The sequence below is a fragment of the Acanthopagrus latus genome, chromosome 12 (genome assembly GCF_904848185.1).
Source record: "Acanthopagrus latus isolate v.2019 chromosome 12, fAcaLat1.1, whole genome shotgun sequence".
NCBI classification, from domain to species: domain Eukaryota; kingdom Metazoa; phylum Chordata; class Actinopteri; order Spariformes; family Sparidae; genus Acanthopagrus; species Acanthopagrus latus.
In genome coordinates, this window is record NC_051050.1 from 8697634 (window position 1) to 8719368 (window position 21735).

The following is a 21735-nucleotide window of genomic DNA, read 5'->3' on the forward strand; positions in this document are numbered from 1 at the left end:
AAAACGCCCAGCTCTACAGCAGAAATAAACATGTTTACAGCTGTCCAGCCATCTGTTGGCAGTCAGGCTTCATTCAGCCTGCCTTGGTTCCACCCACGCTCCACCTCTTTACCCATTTTTTGGATTCGGCGGGAGTGAGGAGGGTCAGACGCCGCCATGTCGTTTTGACCACAGTGAGACTTTACTTCATGGAGCACTAAGATAACTTGTGACTTGAAAGAAAAAGATTCACGTCTCATGTTTTAAATCAACGAACAAAAAGAAAAAGGGTAGCTTGCTTGAACAAGATTCAAATTTGCTGTAACACTTTTTTCTGCGAGAGACACATGGATGTGATTGGCCAATATGTGATACTGTCAATATGATTACGCTCAAGGGTATGGGGCCACTAATACAAAGCTTACAGCAAACAATATGCTGGAAATCACCGCCTGCATGAGCTGTTTTAAGTACTTCTGTTTCAGTTTAAATTACTAAACAAATAAAAATATCACACTTTACAGTTTTAGAAAACTGGGCTATTGCTACAGCTGCAGGCAGCACAGCAGATATCAACTCATGCATGCCGTTTGCAGCTCAGTCGTGAACCCGCAGCACTTTTTTTTTTTTTTTGACTGAAGAGAGAATATGATTTCCCTCTCCTTCCAATTAATGACTGCAGTGTTGGGAGTGGGGAGATATTAGAAGGAGGCAGCCAGGTGTGAAATAGCCAGAGAGAGAGAGAGCGAGAGAGAACTAGGACACATTTAACATGATCAGCAGCTCAGTGCAATACTTCCTGCCTGCAGCCAAACATTTGTGCTTTGGAGTGGCGGAGAAAATAAAAAATTATGCAGAAATAATGTGATGGTGACGAGGAGAGACAGTTATGGGGTGTGCGTTGATGTAACAAGCTAGTCGGGGACAGGTAAAGACGGGGAGACGAGACAATGATGTGAGGAGGGGTGAGGTCTGATAATCAACGGCAGGAGGGAAGAAAAAGAGGTGACGGGGGGAGAAGGAGCAGAGGGGGCAGGCAACGAGGTGAAGGACAAATCTGAGAAATAAGGAGAAAAACAAGAAGGATGGGTAAAGAAAGCACTTCAGGAAGAGAATTAATATGTTGATTAATTAATCCGTCTAAATTTTCAGACCGACTTGAACTCTAATGGCTCTGTCTGTTTATGCCGTGTAAAAGATGGCTGCAAGAAGCTCATGAAAGCATCAGTGATCATCCGTATTGCAGGTTCATCAAGAACTACTTTGAACATCTGCTTGTTGCCAGCATTCTCAGTTAATGTAGATACCTCATGCGTTGTCCCCAGATGAAAAACATTAACATTTCAAAGTTTTCTCGGGGCGGCTGTAGCTCAGCGGGTAGAGCAGGTCGACTAGTGATCGAAAGGTCGCTAGTTCAAATCCCGGCTCAGGGCAAGGCTGAGCTGGCGACTTATCCAGGGAGTACCCTGCCCTCGCTGGGATTGGCTCCAGCAGCAACACCCCGTGACCCCATGGAAAGGGATAAGCGGTTACGGATAATGACATGACAAGTTTTCTCTTAGTGATATCCTTGGCACAGAAACACAGGAGGCTCCTGGGAAAGTGAACAACGAGGGAAGGATCTTTATTGCATTTTGTCTACTGGAAGGCCTACCAAGAGGGCACTTTATCACATTTATTCCATTTATGATTCCACTGGGCAATTTCTATACTCCTGCAAGCCTTCAAAGTGCTCATGTCAGTCACCTAATATTGTCTATAGAGAAACTGAATGAGAACCTACTATTAGAGCCCCAAACATCTCACAGGTCAATACTATATGTCTCCTTAAGGACATTAAAAATAGGTTTTCCTATGAATTGGAGCGAGCATGCAGGAGAAGAGGACCTTAAGGCACCTCAGCACTTAGCTGCAGGGGTTTCTGCTTATTAAGCACTTGCATACATATAAACACACACTCTAGTTCTGTGATATGCCTTGAAACAGCATTTATAAATAGGAGTGGACATGAGCGATATAAGAAGTGATATCTGGTGCTGCCTGTTTGGTGCTAGACAGTGTCCAGTTTCTGTCTCACTGAGTGGGCGAGGCAGAAACTTATATCTGAGATGGTTGCGACATGGAGGATGGCTGTGGCCTTTTAAAGACTCAACTGCTCTGCTTTTTACTTCCTGGAATGTGGTCGCTAAGCGATGTTCTGATCACTGAGGATGGGATGTCTAAATGTCATCCGTCTGTCACCATGCTATTCTTCTGAAGTGAAACGATGCTGTTGATGCCAGGAAACAGAACACACACTTGCAGCTAGCTACTATTTCACTTCGTCAGATATTGCTACTAGATGAGCAGAGAAAAAGAAACAACAAACGAGGACAAGGACATATGGCACAGGCAAGACAGAAGAAAGGCAGAGAGGAAGTGAGAGAAAGTGTAACTGTGGGTTTAGACTGTGAGCTACACAATCAATAAGTCACAGGAAGTCCGTTCATTTCCTATTCGGCTCAGCAGTCAGGAAATATTGGTCAGTGTGGAGATGTTAACAAGCTGGTCAGCTGAAAAAGAGATGACCCCGGCTGAAACTGTTGCTTTTCATTGGTTTGTTTGCAGACAGGAAATCTAATATTTACCTCGTTTCCCTGCTGATGTGACTCTGCCTCATGTTGGTGAATGCCAACTCAATAAATACTTCTGCTAAATAAATGTAAGTATGTTTCAAACAACTTCCTGCTATGTAAAAATATCTGAGATGTGACTTTTTACGTTAATTGAGCACTTTGATATATCATCGCAATCCATTGCTCCTTTCAACACAAAATATCAGGTCTTTTCATTTGACTTTGAACAGATGACGTCATGGCTACGTACACTCTTGACACATCTGCGCCTCTCCTTTTGAACTTCCAAGTAAAAACATGTGACTGTTGTCACGGAAGAAATACTTAAAAACAAGCTGATGGAAGTACCCTTTACTTGTCAGCTCTCAAGTAATTGCCTTCATTCTAAAGACCAGAGGCCTCATTTCAGAAAAATGTTCCAAACTCTCTTATCTTAAGTTCAAGGCTTTATTTTCCTAAAGCAATTCCATAACTCATTGCTAGGTCCTACACTATCTCAGACCTTGTATCTTATCTTACAAAGTCCTAACTAGAATCTTTAAGTTGAATCGACAGTCGCCTCTCATGTCTGTATCTACGTTTAGAATATACAAGAGATTGCCTTTATCCATGGCAACGGCTGTCTCACTTCACCTGACCTTGGCTAACCAGCTTGCTATAATTGACGAGAATGATGGGTGTTCAATAACGGTTTCTGTGAGTCGGAGATGTTAATTGTGTCTGTGGAAGAGAGCACATAGGGCCACAAATACACGGTTGGGGATATTTAAAGCTAACGGGCTAACGTCACTGTTCACAGACAGGCTTAAACAAATGTTAGCTTCTATAACAGGCTAACATTGGTGTAAGCTTCTCCAACAGGCATACATCAAAGTTAGCTTCTCCAACAGGGTAATGTCTGTGTTAGCTTCTCCAACATCCTAACATCAGTGCTAGCTTCTCCAACATCCTAACATCAATGCTAGCTTCTCCAACATGCTAACATTAATGACAGTTTTTCCAATAGGCTAACATCAATGTAAGCTTCTCCAACAGTTCAATTTATGGTCGTCCAAGTAGTCTTATATTCATGATATTCCGGTATTAATGCTGTTCCTCACCTTCACTGTCATTGCCATGCAGACCTAACAATAGCAGTGCTGCCATTTTTGGTTGTTATTTTGAATTTAGGACAGGGTCTATGACATTTTAACTTCTTTAAGAAGGTGGCTGAGGGGCAGATAAAATGTAAGACAAAGGATGAGTGATCAATAGAGAGAGAAGTGAGAGGAAATAAGAAAAGAAAAGGGCTGAAAGGGAGAATGAGAGATCTTGAGGCAAAAGAGAGAAGGTGAGGGAAACAGAGCAGGACATGGGAGAGGGAAGGGAAGCAGAGAAGCCGCAGCTGGATCGAGAAGAGGCATGAGGAGAATCCCAATAACCTCCTGTTCTTTCTCTAAGAACACGAATAATACACTGTGTACTGCCTCAGTTTTTGTGTGTGTCTGCATGTTTGTGTTTATACACTGCATGCTGTCAGAGGGGGGTACAGCGTGTGTGTGTGTGTGTGTGTGTGTGTGTGTGTGTGTGTGTGTGTGTGCATGCATGTGCATGTGTATGTGGCACTGTTTGTATGAGTTTTTGAGTGAGCACGTGTTAGAGCAGGATGCATGTCCTGTGTACCCTGTTTAGCATGTGTTTCATGTGAGAGCTCATTCAGTGATGACTAAGTGGTGATCAGTGGGCAATGCTACTCATGACCAACAGGAGTCACTGTTGTACTGTAAAACTGCTCAGAAATAAACTGGATGAGCAGAGATCCAGAAAAAGGCAGGTAAATAGGGGAAAACAATAGTTTTGGAGAGATTTCAGACTGGGTTCAAATTGTCAGTAGATCCCAGTTTTGGGATAATTGATCTCTTCCTTGTCTTAAATTAACCTACTTAACGTAAAATGAATTGCTTATTAAAAACTACTTGTGTCTAAAATCACATTTTACATGGATAAACATCTGATATTAGAAGAATATGATACATACACATTCCCACAAAAGTACAGGCCAGCCACCTCTACCAATCAGAGGCCAACCTGTATGTGGCCTTCAAGGCAAAATCCAGGAAAATAAAAGTAGTCGAATTTAGAAAGCCTGTATTGGTATGAGCAAAGCACTTTCTCATGTGGAATATCAAGAGAATACTTGGACATTTTGCTAAATAAACTTGTTTCCTTTCTTGTCAAGATTTGGATGAGAAGATAGATACCACTCTCATATGAGTATGTTCAATAAAAAGCTCCAGCCAGCAGCTTGTTAGCTTAGCTTAGCATATGGACTGGAAACGCAGAGGCTGGCGCTGTCCAAAAGTAACACAAGCTGGCTCCTATCACCTCTAAAGCTCACTAATTAACATGTTAAATCTCGTTCCCTCTGATGCCCTCACAATCCGAAGTGTAAAAACCAGAAGTGTGCAGGCGTTATCAGCAGAACTATTTGTTTGCCAGGTGCAAATTACTTCCTGGAGTCTTGCCATCACTGCTAGGCTGCTGGGCACACAAGAACTAACTTCTTCCATCCAAGAAACAGGCCGGCACATAATGTACTTCAAAACCACATTAAATTAATCAGATTAAACATGTGTCAAGAAAGCAAATAATTGTACTTCCCAGTTGGACAGAAGCCATATTTTCAAAACGAGATATTTAAATAAGGATATAGACAGACTGTTAGGCAGTATGTTTTTGTTTTTATTCTTTATTTATTTATTTATTTTCTAATATTCTGTTAGGACTATTTCATTGTTCAATTAATTTAAATGAGTCCAGTCCTTTTGGATGCCTGGGCACCAAAACTTACTGCTCTGGGCTACAAGCACACTGTGGCTCAATCTGCTGGAATCAGTTTCACATTGGGATATTTCATAATGCAATACTGATGAGCAACTGAAGCAACAGAATGTAAACCTTTAGTGCAGCAGATTCACTTTGAGTCTGAAAGCAAAAAACACTGTGGACTCTCTTGTGTCTTTATGTTATGTAGTGTTCTAGTTAATGTTAGCGGTTAGATTTGGGCTGTGAGCTTATCCTCTATGGTAGAATTGATTTATTTTGATGGGTGTTTGACACCTATGAATGTTTGACAATGATGTCTAAATACTAGAACCGTGCACGTTGATATTTAACCACAAATTTATTTTCGAACTATTTCAAAATGTAGTTGCTTTTTCTTTTGCAAGAGACATTTATAATGCACGAGCTGTTCAAGTCTGTTGATACTGTTTTAAGATTATGTTTTAATAATCCCATTTTATTACCATACAAAATTTAAAGAGCAACCTGAGTTCTGCGAGTATCTGGTGGATAAAGGTAATTTGGTCAGTTTACTGTGACATCTTTGCAGGGCGTGGCAACAGGTTCTGAGGAACAAAGAGCAAACCTCAACCTTTGACCCACAAGCTTGTAGCCTGTGACCACACACAAAATAAATGTATGTAGTATTTTGCAGTCAAATGTGAATATTACAATAGGAGTATTCACCAGCCTAATTCGCAGCTGGTGATGCTGTTGATACATGCCCATTGTATTTGCAAGATCACCACAGGATTGCAATTTAGAAAGTGTCAATTGGCCAAAAATGTTACAACCTGTCCAGTCACATTAAGTGTTTATCCATTCAAAATGTGTCCTGCCATTTGTGCTTTTCTGTTCCAACCCAGTTGGAGAGCCGTGCACACAAGAGTGTTCAGAGCTGGAATGGATGTCTTATTGTTGAGGGATCAGCAGTGCGTTGAGAGATTTCGATTTGACAAGCGAGCCATCCTTGATCTCTGCCACATGCTGAAGGGCTGTCGACTCGATAATTCCCAGGGATAGTTTCTGTCCTTGTGTTTATGCGACTATGTGTGCGAGTCTGTGTAAATGTATCAATCTACAAAGACTTTCATGTTAAATCTTCATTTCTCATGCATAAAGAAAACTACAAAGTGTCAAGTTGCTGTACTGTAAGCGCGCCAGTTTGAGGCTATGGGAGAGATGTGAGCATTTTTTAGAGGGAAGGCAGTTTTCCCCCCAGGCGGCGTTCGGGCTCAGGTTGATGTGTGTGGATTTGTCTGGAGGCTGCTGGATCTTACAGCTTAAGCTGCGATAAAAGTTCAAGGCTATCAAGCGCTTACAGTGTACTCAATTTAATGATAAAGAAAGTTATTAACTGGACTTAATTTCATACCTAACTGATTCAGGAAATTTACCGTGTGACAGCCATGGGCTACGTTCAAAACATTTCACGAATACTATATTATCATCCCAATGATTCTGTAGCCGATGGTGACTAGAAGACTGATTATATCACAGTGAACAGCATTATAGAAAACCTATTGTATTATTTCAGTGTTAGTACTTCACTACTACTTACCTGTATTTTTCTCTCTCTGAACTGGACTACTTACATCATTAACTATTCATGACAAGCCATCTTAATACATTAAACAAATGACAGATACATATTTGCATTTAGCCTCTTTCTTATTTTCATTTGACTCCACTAACTTGAACCTTTCAGCCACATTAAGAAGTGTGACTCTGAGGTGGTTGCTCAGTCTGTACATTGATTTGATCCTGGTTTAATTATACCAATAACTACTGGATGGGTATGCATATATCCTAATAATCTGGTGATGACTTGATCTCTAACACCAATCATGTGGTTGACCTTTGTTCTGTGTAAAAAAACAAACAAAAAAACCCCCAAAAATGTAAGATACATTTCAATGGAATTTCATTTCACATTCATTCTCCCCACAGGCTGACTTTTAGTAAACTTGATGATCCTCTGACATTCGTTTTGGCGACAATCATCATGGCTTAATCCTTATTTGTCAGTACTGCGGGTTATGACCAAATACCCACAAAACTAATGACACTGAATATTGTACATGCTTGATATCAGCATACTTGCCATTGTCAGCATGTTAGCTTATAGCACAAAGCACTGTTGTACTTTGGTAAAGCCTCATAGATCACAAATAATGGGTACTGACTATGCCTTTCAGTGTCACGTAGTCGAGCAGAGAATAGTTTCATTCATACATTGAAAACTGATTTATCCATTTAGTGTGTCAGACTGTTTATGTAGTAAAGTGGTTGTACTATATGCACTGGAGAACTTCAATCCAGTATCTGCAATACATGGAAAATATCTTTCACTAATCACTGTTTGGATTGGATGGAGGTTTTGAAATTAAATGACCAAATCTGAAAAAATGTACGTCAGACTAAACGGGACAGGCTATAACTGACCGGTAGCAAAGTCCACTTCAGTTGTGGAAGTGATTGGCAGAGGATCTTCAATCCAGGGTGTAGCATGGACGGCAACACTCCAGTCGCTCCATGTTCCAATCTCTGTGTCCTTAGCAGCCACCTGTTGAACAAAAGGACAGTAGAAATTAGTTGGTACAGTATATTCGAACATTCTCTGTTCCTTCTTTTAGAATTTATTAGAGGTTGTCATCATTGGTGGTTAAGACATATCCAGCTACTAACTTTAATAAAGCAGTGTAGTATTAATATGCATTGATAGATGTGGATGTATTTGGGGCTTATATGATCCGTCAGAGAGACATAGCAGGACAGAAGAAGTTACCTGGATGATGTACTCCTTTCCAGCATAGGCATCGGTGATGGTGTGGGAGGTGCTGTCAGATAGCTCCACCTGAACGGCCAACACAAGAGAGCAGAGTGTCATTTATTGGTAGTTATCCGGTTACACTTTATAAAAACAGTCATAAATAAAAGGAAACTTTATGTATTATGAAGTGTTACAAAAGAAACTTGTATATTTCAAGCTATACACAGATTTCTGAATGTGTTCTATGGCCTTGAAACTTTCCCACAAGATGAATTATGACATTTCTCAGCTAAATAAAGGCAGTTAACTGTCAGTCTGAAAGTTCTACTCTTCTACCCATATAGCTCTAACCATAAATTACAGGTTCAGTGCAGAAATCAAAGCTCGAGTTTTTAATGTTTTATGGCGGGTAGATCCAGCTCCGCAATACAGAGAACAGTTTTTATCCAGCACTCATATATTTACAACACACTTTTCATCATCATTCTGTGCATAGGTTAAGTCTGTTGCTTTATCCTTGCAGTGTTTTGCATTTCACTGTTGAATTGATTGAACCTTGATGTCCCCGCAGCCTTTACACTCCACACATACCGACACTCATGCAAAATACCAGGCATAATTGATGATTATACCAGAAAGCTTTGGCATCAGTGCCATGTAATTTCATAACACAATCTAATGCATGCCAACATTTGAAAGCCTTTTGTGCACACTTTCATTTGCAGAGCGCAACAGAGAATGAACTAAATGTTTGAGTCACCGGGGAGTGCATGAGAGAATGATTTGCTGCCTCCCTGTAATTTACAGTTAGAGTTGTGCGTGTGTGTGTGTGCATGTGGGTGAGTGTGTGTTTGTCTGCCTTTGGCCCGTGTTTGACAGAGTAGAGGGAATGGGGAGAAGGACGGTGCTGCCTTTTCTACTCCTGAAGTCGAATTAAATGATTTAGTGACATGCCTGTTACCTTCTGCAGCCTATACAGACACACACACACACACACACACACACACACACACACACACACACACACACACACACACACACACACACACACACACACGTGCACTCACATACACAGGTGAGCTGAAGGTTATCTGAAATCATTCACTGCACTTAGTTAACAAGTAGTTTCTTTTTTTGTGTAAGCTGAACTATAAATAATGTATCTTTAAAAATCTTTTCAAAATCTCAGTATAAATTGGGGAATGATTGTGGTTATCTTGAATAATCTCCTCTGAACGTCTTTACAATAAAAAAATTTTTAATACTGAATACGAGTAAACACTTATAACCCCAATCATGTATGAATTCTGATATCTGCTGTTCTAGATGAACATTGCAAACAATGACATTAATGTTAAACTGTATTTTATTCATTGTGAGTCTTTACATATCATTATGCCCACAAATGCATCTTGCATTGTAATATTGTGGACACACAAACAGAGTGTTGTAGCCAAGATGACTTAATTAAAAAGTGCCATTTACTTGTAGTTTACTCAGATTACTTCAACTGCTTCATATAATGAAGCAGTTGAAGTATATATAATGTCCTCCTTGATCCCTTATTGCACAGTATCAGTTTTACTGATGGAAATAGACCTAATCTCCAATAAAACAGAATTGTCCTTCAGGTAGTCTTGATATATCAAGGGCTGCTAATAAAAATCTGCGATTGGATCCAAAATCCCTCAAACAACCATATACATTTGCCAGCCACCAGTTGTAAGCAAGCCTCCGATTAGACTTTTCCCTTCTAGGAAGTGTCTTCAGGCTGGGCAGATCTGTAGTCGATCTGACTAATAACCCACTCATACATCCCCAGCGCCCATGCTGCTTTCTCTATCCTACTGTAATCTCTCTCTCATCATTCACCCTCTCCATAAAGCTGACCCTTTGGTTTTCAACTCAGCCTCGATCTTCGAAGCCTCTCTCTGTCTGCACTAATTCTTTGTCTCCCGGCCCCTCTCCCCCTCCGTTTGGAAGGAAGTTCAGGCTTTATCTGCCTAACCGAGCGCTGCGTTTACAGGCTTAATTTCATTAGCGGAATGCAATAACAATGTCATCCGAGCATGTGTGCATGTTACATGTTCCTGTTGAGTGCCATGTGGATATACTTCAGTATTATATAGTGTGTGTTTTACCAGGCATGTGTGCAGCCTTTTGAGGCTAAACCTTCCACTGTTTACATGTAGTCCAACCAGCGTATCAAACCATTGCTTCTATCAGCATTCCTCACTCACTGCAATGTGGATGTGTCTGCCATTATGTGTGTGTTTGCATACTAATGTCTATTGTGTGAAAGCTGGTGGAGGTTTAGCCATACGCGTGCGCCTGTTTGATTCCATGTGTTCAAGTAGATACGAGCATTTGCCTTTAATTTTTTGAGTGTGTGCGCGCTTGAATGTAAAATGACTGAAAGAGAAAACGCACCACTTTCGGAAAATAAGCAGTCCTAAATGTTCCTTTGTGATTCTTTGTATGCACATGTTGACGCTCATGTTTGTACATGCATTGCTGTTTGTCTTTGCAAGGCTTGACTGGAGCTGGTGCTTGTGTGTGTGGGCACACGTATGTGGATGTATGTGGAAGAGTATATGGAGTAAACAGCTTGCAGATAAACATTTCCAAAGAGATGGATGTGATGCTGTGTTGCCAAGTGGCTAAACAGGGAGCAGTGAGAGCAGCACTCAATATCACGTATTGGAGGAAGAGGTGGAGGTGGAGGGGGGGGGGGGGGGGGGGGGGTGGATAGATGGAAGGGTGAGATGCATTTTGGAGAGGCTGCCAAAAAACACAGATCATTTACACTGCAAGACCAAGCCTGTGTGTTGTGGCTGTGGTGGTGAAGTATATTTACTTGTTGCTGAGTATGTGTGTGTGTGTGTGTGTGTGTGTGTGTGTGTGCTCGTGTGTGTGTGTGTGTGCGCGCACACATGCACATGTGTGTTTATGTTTCACATGGATCTGTAGTGCTGATGTATTGTACACTAAGCTGTTCAGAGCTGTGAAGAAAAAACAGACTTGTGTAGTTGTGCGCGTGAATTTGAATGTGTGTGACTCATCTGCACCCACACTGACACACACACAGACACACACAAAGTGAAGTAGGCATACACATACACACACACACAAACACTGCCACTCCAAACACCCAAATATTTAACTTGCTTAATGTACAGTGTAGTCACTAGGCCCAAGATATATTGTAAAGATAATAATAATCTACCCAAATGAACCGACCAAAACATTTCTAATTTAAGTAATGAAAGCTAAATGTCTTCACCCTGGAGAAATCCCAGTTTCATGCATAAACACCATATGTCTGTTCATTGTAAACAGCATATGTGAGCTTGAATGTTTGACAGTGAACCAGAGAACAGAAGATGCCGGCACTACTATCGCAGTGATTCACATGAGGTGCGGCACACCTGGATTTTCTAATGTGCGTGGAAATGCAAATTCATTGTTGATTCCTCCTGTAATGCAGAAGTGCAGAAACTTTACGGAAAAAAAACAAAACAAAAAAAACCACAACTGTGCACAGAGGCTGCAGTTCTAAGACTAAAGAGGATCCTTAAACTGCAGCTGCTGAATAAATATTTAACTTGGCCCGAACGTCAACAAGTGCTATCATATGTAGCCAGCTAGCTCCCTTAGCCAAAGCAACAACATTGCCAAAGTGATTCTGATCAACCAACTGTTCACACCGTTTGCACACAGACACAGCATCTCCTCCTCTCCCTTTAACTAGGCTATTCTAATAGTTTTTTTGAGGTTAACACCTACCAACACAAGCTAGCTAAAACTGCTACCACTGGCTCTTCACCTTGATGCTGAGTAACAAAACAACATCTTGTTAGTTAGTCGGCTGGGTAAATGGCATTAGCAGCCTCATTAAGCTAAATTTAACAAGAAGGAGATTTTAGAGATGTTATAATGACAGCAATTTTGTCACCACTCATTTACCTGGCAGCCAATCACATGCCTGCCTCAAGACATATCAATCTCTGCTACTAAATTTAGCCAGTTGGCACCTGTTAGCTTGAGCAACAACAGTTTCAAAGTAAATATGTATCTAATATACAGTAGCGGCTGTTGTCCATGAGCACATTAAAGGAAAATTCACCTCAAAATGAACGTGTAGCTTTTATCTGCCTAACTCCATGACAATGGAATGCTGGATGAGCTTAGCTTTGTTTAACTGAGCAGCGAGACTACAGGGAAGAATTCAGCTTATCAAATGGTTTAAATAACATCTTTTAAAATCTAGTCGGGATCTCAGGGCTTTTGGAGACTTGGATTACGCCAGGCAAGATTCATAGAGATATTGAAAGAAACTGAGTCCCCATCTAGGCCTACTTAATTTATTTAAGAGAATGATGTAACCTGGTTTTGCTGCAGAGCCCTGGAAAGGTTTTCTGGACTACACTTTAACGTTAACTGACTTTGCATTGGTATGAGGGTGATAAGATAATGACTAAAGTTTACTATGTTTTCCTTTGAAATGACATCACGAAGAGCATTTCAAAATGTGATTTCAGTCAAAAGTGACATTTTGAAAGGTGACATTATAGAAATGGCAAGTAGCAAAAATGCCAATATGAAATACAAAATAGATCGTAAAACAGGATATATCATTCATGGGAGTTATTCACTTTGTAATTGTTTATTTTGCTTTCTTTGTACTCCAACACTTTGGAGCTCCATTAGAGTGACTACGTTTAGCTTAGCAATGCCACAGGTTGCCTTTTGACATATGGAAGCTATATGAGTTACATCTGTAGGCGGAGAGTGAAGAAGAGAGTGTAGGAGTCTCTATGTCAGTGAACTTTATATGCAAAGTAAATGTCAGTATACTGTACACAATATCAAATGTATATCTACAAGTTATTCATACTTTATTTCAACAAAGAAACTCAAGCGCAAAATATACACAATGGACAATATGTCAGTTACAAATATTCTGGTTTAGGTCCAAGATACAATGACTCCGAGTGAGGAGGATGAGGAAGAGAAGTTTGTGTGAAGAGAATTCACTCGCACACAGAGCTTAGTGCTACAATACACACACACGCGCGTGCGCACACACACACACACACACACACACACACACACACAGACGCACACACAGATGCACACACTCCAGCGAGAGCCTCTACACAAATCCAGACAATACGAGGGGCAGAGAGAGGAGATGTGAACATTCCTCAGGGATTGCATAAGGAACTGTGTGAAAAAGAAGTGACCCTTTACTTTTCACACATCCTTTTTTTCTTTTCTTTCCCTCCTCTCCTTTCCATTCCTCTTCTCTCCTGCCTTGTACCAACTATAACAGTCTTCCTTGTGCCAACTTTAATCACTTTTCTATCCTGCACTTGCGTTTACTGCTGCAAAAACCTCAAATAACTTTCCCTCTTGGATCAATACATTTTCATCACATCTTATCAAATATACATTGTGGCAATGAAAAGAGAGGAACTCTAACTGAGCCCTTGGACACAAACAATAGGTCACACTATGCATCCAATAGGCATAATGTCATAATATTAAATATGTAATTAAGACCTGCCTCGGGGGGTTATTCTTGCAATTTCATGTGTTATCGTTTATATTATCTGTAGACACAAAACCTATTGGATAAAGCATCGTACATGTAAGTCAGAAGTGGCGATGATGCCGAGACAAGCAGAAGAGTAGGGAGACAAGAGGAAAATCATAAAGATAGTGTAGACTGACAGACAGAGGGACAGGGAAGAATGAAGAGGCTGAGGAAAGAGAAAAACAGAGATGCAAAACGGAGACAGAGAAAGAAAAAAGAGAAGGAAAAGCAGAGAGAGGGAGACATGGAGAGAATTGGCGTCGGTGGTCAGATCTAATCCAGTGAGCATGTCTGTTGTCCTGGAAAGGAAACCCAATTATATGGCACTTCCACTGGCCCGATGGCGCTCTGTGTGTGTATGTGTATGTGTGTGTATGTGTGTGTGTGTGTGTGTGTGTGTGTGTGTGTGTGCACTGAGAAGGTTGGTCTCATTAGGTTGACTGACAGCTCCCATTTTTCCACCGCGCACTCCCATTTGAGAACACACACACACATACACACACACACGCACAGAAACCAAATCGAGGGGTAATTTCTCAGACAGTATTTCCTCCTGTGAAGCCCCAATCGCCATAGCAGCAATTACTGTAAAAGGAGGCTAAACCCCCACCAACCAATCGAAAATCCCTAACTACACCTTGCTCCCTTAAAAAGCATGAGGTGGTTTCAACAACACAGCCGTGCCTGGAGGTGTCTCTACATTAGCTTCAGCTTACGCTGTCATGCTGGCATGACAAAAATATCAACCATGAAGGTGTCAAGAAAGATGATATTTGAATCAGAATTAATCACATATCATATGAAATGAAATGAAGCTTATTTTATGTGTGCTCTTGCTTTAAGGTGAATGGATATATACCTTGTTCTCTGTGATCCTGATTTTATTCAGACACTCCTCACAGTTCATGATAAAACAATTCAAAAATATGAAAAAAAGAAAAGGGGAAAAAAAAAATCAGCGTTTTGTTGGCGACCAGCCCAGCCTGCACTCTGCTTCTCGCCAAGTATGAGTTGGGATAGGCCTCAACCCACCGTGACCCTGCACAGGATGAGTGGGTATAGAGAATGCGTGTATGGATGGATGAATTTATCTTCTTTGTCCGTGAATTCTGCATTTCTACAGCTTCCTTATCCTGAGAACATTTCAAAGCACTGTACGAAATCTCTCATTAACCCACTCACACATTCATATATCACTGACTTGCACACTGGAGGCAGATTTGAGGTACACTACCGTGCTCAGGGACAGTTCCAAAGATACCATTAGAATGAACCGGGAGTTAAACCCTCAAATCTGTAACTACTTGATGACTTCTACCCTCTACCTTGAATCTGATTGACTTAACCATTATCTGGTCAATGCTTCATTTTAGGATTACTGTGCACTGGCATTTGACTTGGCTAGCTTTAAAATTAGGAGACATTATGCCTAAAATTTGATATATAAAATGTCTTTAAATCAGTTGATTAGACTCACTCTGGGAGATATATAGATCTATTATTCATACAACTACTTGTTCAAAGGTCTGATTTGCACAAAAGCTGATTTTTGAGTATCATTCCCAACTAGTCAAACACTGACGCTTTGGGTTTTCCAATCTCAAGGGTCGGTATTTGACAACTCAAAAGAGACTTGTTTTCTCTTTTTAAAACTTCCAACTTTCAAACTATTTAAGTGGTACTTATTAAGTCTTCTAGGAGGCTGTTCAGTTGTGTTCTGTTCTACAAGGCAGTCAAAACCACAGGATACATGACAAAACTCTGAATGTTGATTAAAAAACATAAATTACACTAAAGATGAAATACAATGAAAACAGCTACCTAAAGCACGATGAGCATTCTGTAACAGCCGCACTGCTGCTTAATAGGCTCACCATGGATATTTCTGCTCAGCGCTCTCTAAACAAGCCTCCTTATTCGAATCAATTGTCAGAAAGCCTTGAATCAAGTAACCAGTCTCTCACTCAAATCACCAGATGGATATTTTTAAAATGTCCCTCTGTAGCTGCCCACAGAAGGATGCATGATAAAACTGAAATGGAACACGAGTCGTTAAACTGCTGTATGCCAGCTGAACTGTAGGTCTCTGTACAGAGTGGTGCTGGCCAATGGCAGCTGGCAATGCTTGTGAGAATTTTTTGCCTTTAGCTATTCAAAAAAGTTTGAAAAAACAAACAAACAAACCAAAAAAACATGTCAAGAACGCCTTAAAAGTAGATCATTTGGATGCTTGTTAAAGACCACCTATACTGACATCTCTTTCTACAGAGACTGTATTTCAGAATAACTTTTTTTTTCTTTTTTTTTTTACCCCATTGAGGATCCTGCCGTGTTAATGAACAAAATAAACACATGCTACATTGTAAGTCTTGCAGGGCCAACTTTAAAACCTCTTCTGTGCTGTGATCATGAAAATCTTACTACTTATACTTTGGTGACTTGGTGAAACTGTAATGTTCATATCACTTATGGCACTGTTCATGGTACTTTATTGGCCATGAATCCCCAAGACAAAATCCCCAAGGTGGATGTTAGTCCCCTGATATCTCAGAGCAGATATGAGTGTATGACAACCTTAGGTCTGACATGGTAATATAACAAAAACAAAATACATGCTTATAAAAACACCTAACCTTATTAGATTCTTTCAAATATTAACAAAAAGCTGAGATTATAGTAAATGTAAAGAAGTTGGACTTTAATGTATCTCGACAGCTAAAGAATGACGACTCGTGTGACGTGACTGAATCCATCCTCAGTGTGTGCTTGTGTGTGTGTGTGTGTTCCAAAGATGAGGTTTGATAAATGGTCTGTCTCTGGCAGTGTCCTTTAGATGGGATGTTTTCCCCAAACAAGGTCTAAACATTTATCATGTGCACCCATAGATACAAATGGATAGCTTGAGGGATGGATGGTTAGATAGCTGGCTTAATGCACGGATAGAAAGATGGATGGATGGATGAATGGATGAATGAGTGGGTGGGTGGCTGATGGTAGAACTGTGGATTGCTGAGAGAGGGAAAAGTGGTGGCTGTTGATCGGGCAGGAAGGAAGGGTGAAACTGAAATAAGGAGGCAGGAGATACTGAGAGGAAGATGAAAAGGAGCAAATCGAAGGCACTGTTTAGCTTTCATGACATTCAATGTCAGATCGAGTTGAATAACCTCTTTTTCAGTGTCAATCTCTGCTTTTCATTGGCTTCCTTGTCCTTAATGTTACACACAGAAACACACAATATGTATGCATACTACTATCCAACACACACAAAAAAACATGAAGAATGTACAAATTCAGGCAAAAAAAGAGGAGCATGCAGAGAAACGCACACAACCACAGTATATCTTTGTATCTAGGGAAATCTACTTTCTACCATCACACACATACAAACACACACACACACACACACACACACACACCTCACTATCGATTCATCTAAGTGCTTGTCGGATGAGAGTGACTTTTGGCAAACATACAAAGTTATGACATGGATGGAGAGAAAGAAACAGCATGTTGGTGCTTGAAAAGAAGAGTATTAGGAAGGTGAAGCAGTATTGACGAAGACAGGAAACCACAAGGGGAGAGGGGGATGAAGGAGTGATGAAGAGGAAAAAAAAGAGGTAAGAAAAATGATGAGAGGGAGAAAAAGTGAAGAAGAAAGTGAGGTGGGGGGAGAATGAGGGAGACGGATGGGAGAGGGAGGACGTGGCATGTCAGACGGAAGGACAAAGGAGAAAAAATGTGGGATAAATAAATGAATGGAAGGCTAAGCTGTGTTGACCAAGCGGACACAGATTAAAGGAGGAAGAATTTTAAGTCAGTTCCCTTCTCTGCTCCGGCTGCTTCGTTTTATTGTGTCCCCTTTCATACTCTTGCATCATGACCAATTATTCTTCTTTGCCTTATCCTGTATGTACAGTACATATACAGTATGTGTGGGTGTGACAGTGAAAGGACAGCTTGTTTGTGGACTATCACATGTGGATATGTTGTGTTGGTCTGTGCATGCACCGCAACAAAAAAAAAAAAACAAAAAAAAACATCATCTCCTCAAGTAATTTATAGCCTCAAAAGTCACAAGTCAGAGTCAGTGCTGGCATCTGAAAACATGTAAAAATAAGGTTGATTGTGGGTTACAGATTTTTCTTAAAAATCAAACTACAAAATTTTTGAAACAAGGTTGAAATTAAGTCCCTGCACAGGCAGACTCACTAATAAGAAGCTACAAAGTTACATGATGACTAGATGAAACGGAAATTGTTTGTAGCATGCAATCTGTGCACGCGTTGAACATCTCTGATAATCCGTGACTGTGCGTGTTCTTTATTTTCACTTGTACACTCGTGATTATTCGTGTTAGAGCGCTTGGGCAACATTTGCATGTATATTAATCTTTATAATTAGAACAGGAATTTGTTTGTGTGTGAAGCACGTCAGTGTGCACATGTGCATTCTTCTATATGAAGAGTGCATATGTGTTTCCATGCACAAGAGTGTCTGCGCAGAGATGTGTGTGTTTTCAGTCGACTGGAGTTCAGCATCATCCCCAAAGGGCAATTACAGCATCGCAGATGCATTTTTCATACCACGAAGAGAATATTGAGCAACCAAAAATTGTTCTTATCACAGTTACCGGACCATTGCTTTAATTGCAGTGAGAGTTGGAGTTCACGTCTCAGTGAAGGGAGCGTGAGGGTCGCATGGAAACAATGCAACAGAAGAGCATGGGAAAGAGAACAATTCACTGAACGTGTACAGGCATACAGATGTGTTCTCATCTGGAGACTCTTTAAACTCTCAATTGCAGATTGTGACAAAGACATAATGTGAAGAAGAAACATAAAGCCTCCCAACTGAATGACCAACTAAAGCCTATGTGACATCATCATCCTTACAGAGAGGACGATCAGGAATATTCAAGGACCAGTTTAGAACCTTTTTAAAATGGTAACTTTGCCAATTCTTAACAGGCTTTGTTTCACTGCTCCAAATGAACAATGTTAAATTCTCTTTTCTGCATCCAAAGTCCCCAACTCTTGCCAGCAAAAGATTTTAAGGCTGTAATATCAACTAAAGATTGTACTTCCACATTATTGTGTGCCCACATCTACAGATGCAAAAAGTATGACCGGATCAAGACAGAGAGACCAAACTTTGATCGAACTAATTCCCTGCAATTCAAAAGTTTGTGAACAGGAAGAGATTCTAATTTTGTTGTTGGGCATGTAGCACCAGTTTCAAAAATATTGGCATCTTCCTACTGCATAGACAGCCCAGTTTAATGCAATGTCCATATTTCCAGCTGTGAAATGGTTCTTTAGGTGCAAAACAGGGGAAGTATCTTGTAGAATTGTCTCATTTGATTTGGTCCAGTTGAAGCCAGTACTAGACACTGTGCCAAAGACAGAAGCAGTAAAGGCATGGTGGCCTGGATGTGCCTATGTTGGGAACAAATGCCATTTATTTGGCACCCCTCTGGAGTGTTGATGCAAATAGGAAATAAGACTGCAGCAAATCATGATGAGACAATATATGTAGGTTACCACCCTTTCAGACATTTCAGCAATGCATTCATCAACCTTCAAACACAATGTGTATGTTTGTGTATGCATCTTTTTTTGTCTCGTCTCTTTCATCTACGTATCAATGCATTTTAGAATTGAGGATTTCACCATCTTGCTCATCCCCATGTAGCGATTTCCAACAATCCATTGTTTTTTTCAATTTCTATGATCAAATAATGTAGCCCAGGGCTTATGTGCTTCATTTAACATGACATATTTATCAAATTCAATAAGTGCTTTTCTTTCATCAGTCTCCTTTGTCATTTCAGTGCTCTCATGTATCCATAAAGGTCCATCTCATTTATATATACCGCTTCTTTCTCTTGTATCTATCGGTCTGCTATCCATTACAGTCTTTTTTTCCCCTTCTCCGATACACTCCATTCATCTACTTCTAAACTTTCCCCCATTTTCTTCCGTCTGTCTGAATCTCCATCACTATAAGTATCTAGGCTAGTCTTCCCTTCATTCCTCAGGAGGATGGATGGTTTCCTCCACAGATCAGTTTGATCATAACACCCCTTTCATTTCTGACTCAAAACACATTTCAAAATGCCACATGTGAAAGCCATTCTCACCCAGTTCTGCTGTCTAACCACAATAAACGTAAATTACTAAGCAATGCAAACCACTTCAATTAGTGTTTAACCTCTAAGGCTATACTTAATGAGTATATACTGGGCCAATTAACAGTGTTCTTTATTTTGGCAACCTCATTAAACTAAACTTAATGATTTATGTCATGGCTCGATAGTTTAAAGCTCAATTTTTTTTATAACAGTGTGCTACTACATTCAATCAATAAACGTGATTTACAGTGTATGCAGCCATGATCAGCTCTAGTGACAGTAACTTTGTGACAAGCTGTCATAACAAACAGAAACAGATCTTTACACAGTGTTGAAGGTACCTTCTCTTTTGATAGTAACACCATTATGAAAACTGTGCAGTCAATGCTTTGTTGGGTTTCTTCACAGGTTTCCTAGAGAGTGCTGATTAACCTGTTTATAATACACAGACATTTAAATGTCAAGGTTGCTCAGGTTGAAGGTGATGTGGGATGTACTTGAGGTTACTGGAGTTGTTGAGGATGGCTAATCAAAATGTCTACAAACCTCTGCACTCCTACAAAGCGGTCTAATTAGGACAAATTAAGTGAAACCTAATGATCTCATCCACACTCGTTACCATTGTTGCTTGGAAAGAGGTGCCAACCCATTTAGGCTTTCAAGACCAGCCTTGAAGGCCTTTTAAAACCAAAGCATGATCTTTCCCCAACACTAACAGTAGTTTCTGGTTTGTCTAACCGTAACCAAGTAGTTTTTATTTTGCATAACCAAATCTAACCAAGCTGTGAGCGTTTGACAATGTTCCAAAACTGATGTCATAATATGTGAAGCATTTTTCAGCACGCTTTATTTTGAAAATCTAACCGGACATTGCAAATTACTTTGGAGTGCTAACTGAACCTCAGAGCCTTTTCACGCGCATAGCTGATGCTAGAGGGGTATGTAGAATATATTTGAAGAGCTGGAAGCGAGACTGTGTTGGTCAGCTGGCCGGATTTGTGAGATCACATGAGAGAGAACGAGGCTTCAAGGTACACATCTGTGGTCAAATACGTAATAGTTCGGATCTATAAGTATCGTTTAAGAAGCTACAGGCAGCTTCAGGCAGAGTTTAGGTGCGAGAACTAGTAGGAGAAGCATGTCAGGTTAGTCCATATACTCAAGAGCCAAAAATACTGGGTGTCTGCAGCCTGTAGTTGTGAATGGACAAGATCATACATGTTTATTTGGTGTGTACAGCCCCCTTGCAGATAGGATAGATAAAGCTATGTGTGAAAGCTCTAATTGGCTCTGCTTTTTCTCCAACTGGGGAAAAGCTGTAAATAAGCACAGCACCACGCCATCTGAATTGGCTGATTTATGTCCAATAATAGATACACTGACGTAATAGTTTCATCTGCTGGTTGCCACTTAATGCAGGAATATTACTGCTCAAGGCTTAATCTGGACAGCCGGAGTAAAAATCGGGGTAACTATGCACATACAAGTTCATCTAATAACTTCTTTTAGTTCTTAAACAACACCTAGTAAAAGCGTTACCACAGAGTGTTCAAAGCCCAGGGGTGATAGGTTCGGAGCCCCCCCTTCTGAAAACCACACTTAAAACCACGGCCATGGAGACATTCATCAAAGACCACTGCAAAAACGGAAAACCCAGCAATTCTCAGCTGTCATCAAGTGTATTTATGTAATTTCCAAATGATGTGTTTTTAGCCAATCCAAATATTGACTTAAGGTTTCCCACCTCTCACGCCATGCACCAGTTCACATATTGATTGATTAGTGGTGAGGGCGAGAAGGGAAACTGAGAGTGTGT

The 21735-nt window shown here is 40.4% G+C and overlaps 1 protein-coding gene and 1 long non-coding RNA gene across 3 annotated transcripts in view; both read right to left on the bottom strand.

Annotated features, from left to right (window-relative positions):
• cntfr (ciliary neurotrophic factor receptor) overlaps positions 1–21735 on the bottom strand; it is a 228740-nt gene that overhangs the window by 3683 nt on the left and 203322 nt on the right. For both annotated transcript variants that reach the window (XM_037118120.1, XM_037118119.1), the window contains 2 exons: positions 8206–8274; positions 7863–7983 (listed from right to left, as the gene is read on the bottom strand). In XM_037118120.1, coding sequence (XP_036974015.1) covers positions 7863–7983; positions 8206–8274 — 190 coding nt within the window. The remainder of the gene's footprint in view (positions 1–7862; positions 7984–8205; positions 8275–21735) is intronic.
• On the bottom strand, positions 1578–2987 carry LOC119030488. The gene is made up of 3 exons (XR_005078291.1): positions 2845–2987; positions 2607–2667; positions 1578–2316 (listed from the first exon to the last, which is right to left on the bottom strand). It is a non-coding gene; the product is annotated as an uncharacterized LOC119030488 (long non-coding RNA).